The sequence below is a fragment of the Pyxicephalus adspersus genome, chromosome 1 (assembly GCF_032062135.1).
Source record: "Pyxicephalus adspersus chromosome 1, UCB_Pads_2.0, whole genome shotgun sequence".
NCBI lineage: Eukaryota > Metazoa > Chordata > Amphibia > Anura > Pyxicephalidae > Pyxicephalus > Pyxicephalus adspersus.
This window is the reverse complement of record NC_092858.1, coordinates 123,431,820-123,433,341: the sequence shown is the minus strand read 5'-3', so window position 1 is coordinate 123,433,341 and position 1,522 is coordinate 123,431,820. Positions and strand designations below refer to the sequence as shown.

The following is a 1,522-nucleotide window of genomic DNA, read 5'->3' as shown; positions in this document are numbered from 1 at the left end:
ATCGTAGTGTTAGAATGACAAACACTGACTGACGCTCGCCCAATGCGGGTGAATGGGGCTGGAATGTATTGGTGTGTTACTTCCCCCACCTCCTAGATTGTAAGCTCTTCGGGGCAGGGTCCTCTCCTGCTGTGTCACTGTCTGTATCTGTCATTTATTGTACAGTGCTTTGTGAAATATTGGTGCATTATAAATCCAATTTATTATTAATAATAATAAAATGTTTTTATGAAGCAGGCTGAGCCTCCAGGCAAATATATTCTGTATTACTTTCACTATTCTATTCGACAATAAACACATTCAGAAGAACCATAAATAACAGAGCCAGGTGTAGTCAGCAAAGGAATAATACTGTGCAGCACGCTCATCATATTGATCCGGATATGAATGACTTCCAGAGGGATTGCTGCAAAATGTAAACAACCGGCATCTCAAGGGTTAACAGAACCCAAGAATGACGTCAGAGGCTCCGTGCACCCAGGCACGATCTCCGTCCACGGACTACAGCTCTCTCCTCTGAAAACTACAACTCCCATGAGCAGGCGGGGCAGGTTGCGTGCCTTCTTCCTGAGTTCTGCAGTCTGTGATAGGTGGACGGGAAGACTACATTTCCCACAGGGCTCATTGGTTTGCTCATGCGCCCTAACACACGTCGGGCCATTTAAAAGTCGTCGTTCGGGGAAATGGCCGCGCAGCTTGGTACGTTTTCCGAGGAAAGGGACAAAGCCAAGGCAGGCCGAAAGAAGAAGCGGAGGGAGGGTTCGCCGTGTTCGGAGAAGAAGAGGAAGAAGAAAAGCGAATTGGATGGCGGCGGCGACCCGAATGAAAAAGAGGCAAAGAAGAGGAAGCTGGGCACTGACACCCACCACAGCTGTCACCATCACCACCATCATCACCACAAACACCACCATGTCAGAGAGGAACTGCCTCCCCCAGCCAAGCCACACACTGCCATCCCTGTGCCACCCATCAGTCCGGCCCTCTTCACCCTGCCACAGCTGGACAGGCCCAGGGACAAGAGCAAGAAGAAGCACCGCACCAAGAAGGAGGAGAATGGGGAGGGGGAGCCCCCTTTAAGGAGTGTGAAGAAAGGTGAGAACAGAGAAGTGTGCCAGGAGGGGCGATGGGTGAATGAATGCTGTGTGTGAATGGAGGTGTGATATGTGCCATGTGTTTGTGTGAATGGGGGGTGTGTGTGTTACCTGCCATGTGTTTGTATTAGTGGTTTGTGATAGTATGAATGTATCCTTGCCAGGTGTGTTACCCTTACCACACATATTTATCTATGTGCCACGGGTAAATGTCAGGTGCTGACATGGGGGGGCGGGTGGGGTGTGTGATATAGATGGGGGGTGATAGCGGTATATGCCAGGCGTTTATAGATGGGGGGGTGATAGCAGTATATGCCAGGCGTTTATAGATGGGGGGGTGATAGCGGTATATGCCAGGCGTTTTATTTATTTTATTTATATATATACAGTGCTCAACCCAGAAATTTTTTCAAGCTGGGTGGCAAGCAATT

The 1,522-nt window shown here is 49.2% G+C and overlaps 1 protein-coding gene across 2 annotated transcripts in view; it reads left to right on the top strand.

The window, feature by feature from the left end:
* The first annotated feature begins 631 nt into the window (after positions 1–631).
* The window catches only part of RSBN1 (round spermatid basic protein 1), a 13,634-nt gene continuing 12,743 nt past the window's right edge, over positions 632–1,522 (top strand). Inside the window, exon 1 of one of the 2 annotated variants that reach the window (XM_072425958.1) lies at positions 632–1,092. In XM_072425958.1, coding sequence (XP_072282059.1) covers positions 684–1,092 — 409 coding nt within the window. In that variant the 5' untranslated portion in view covers positions 632–683. The remainder of the gene's footprint in view (positions 1,093–1,522) is intronic. The other variant, XM_072425949.1, reaches the window with a different exon arrangement.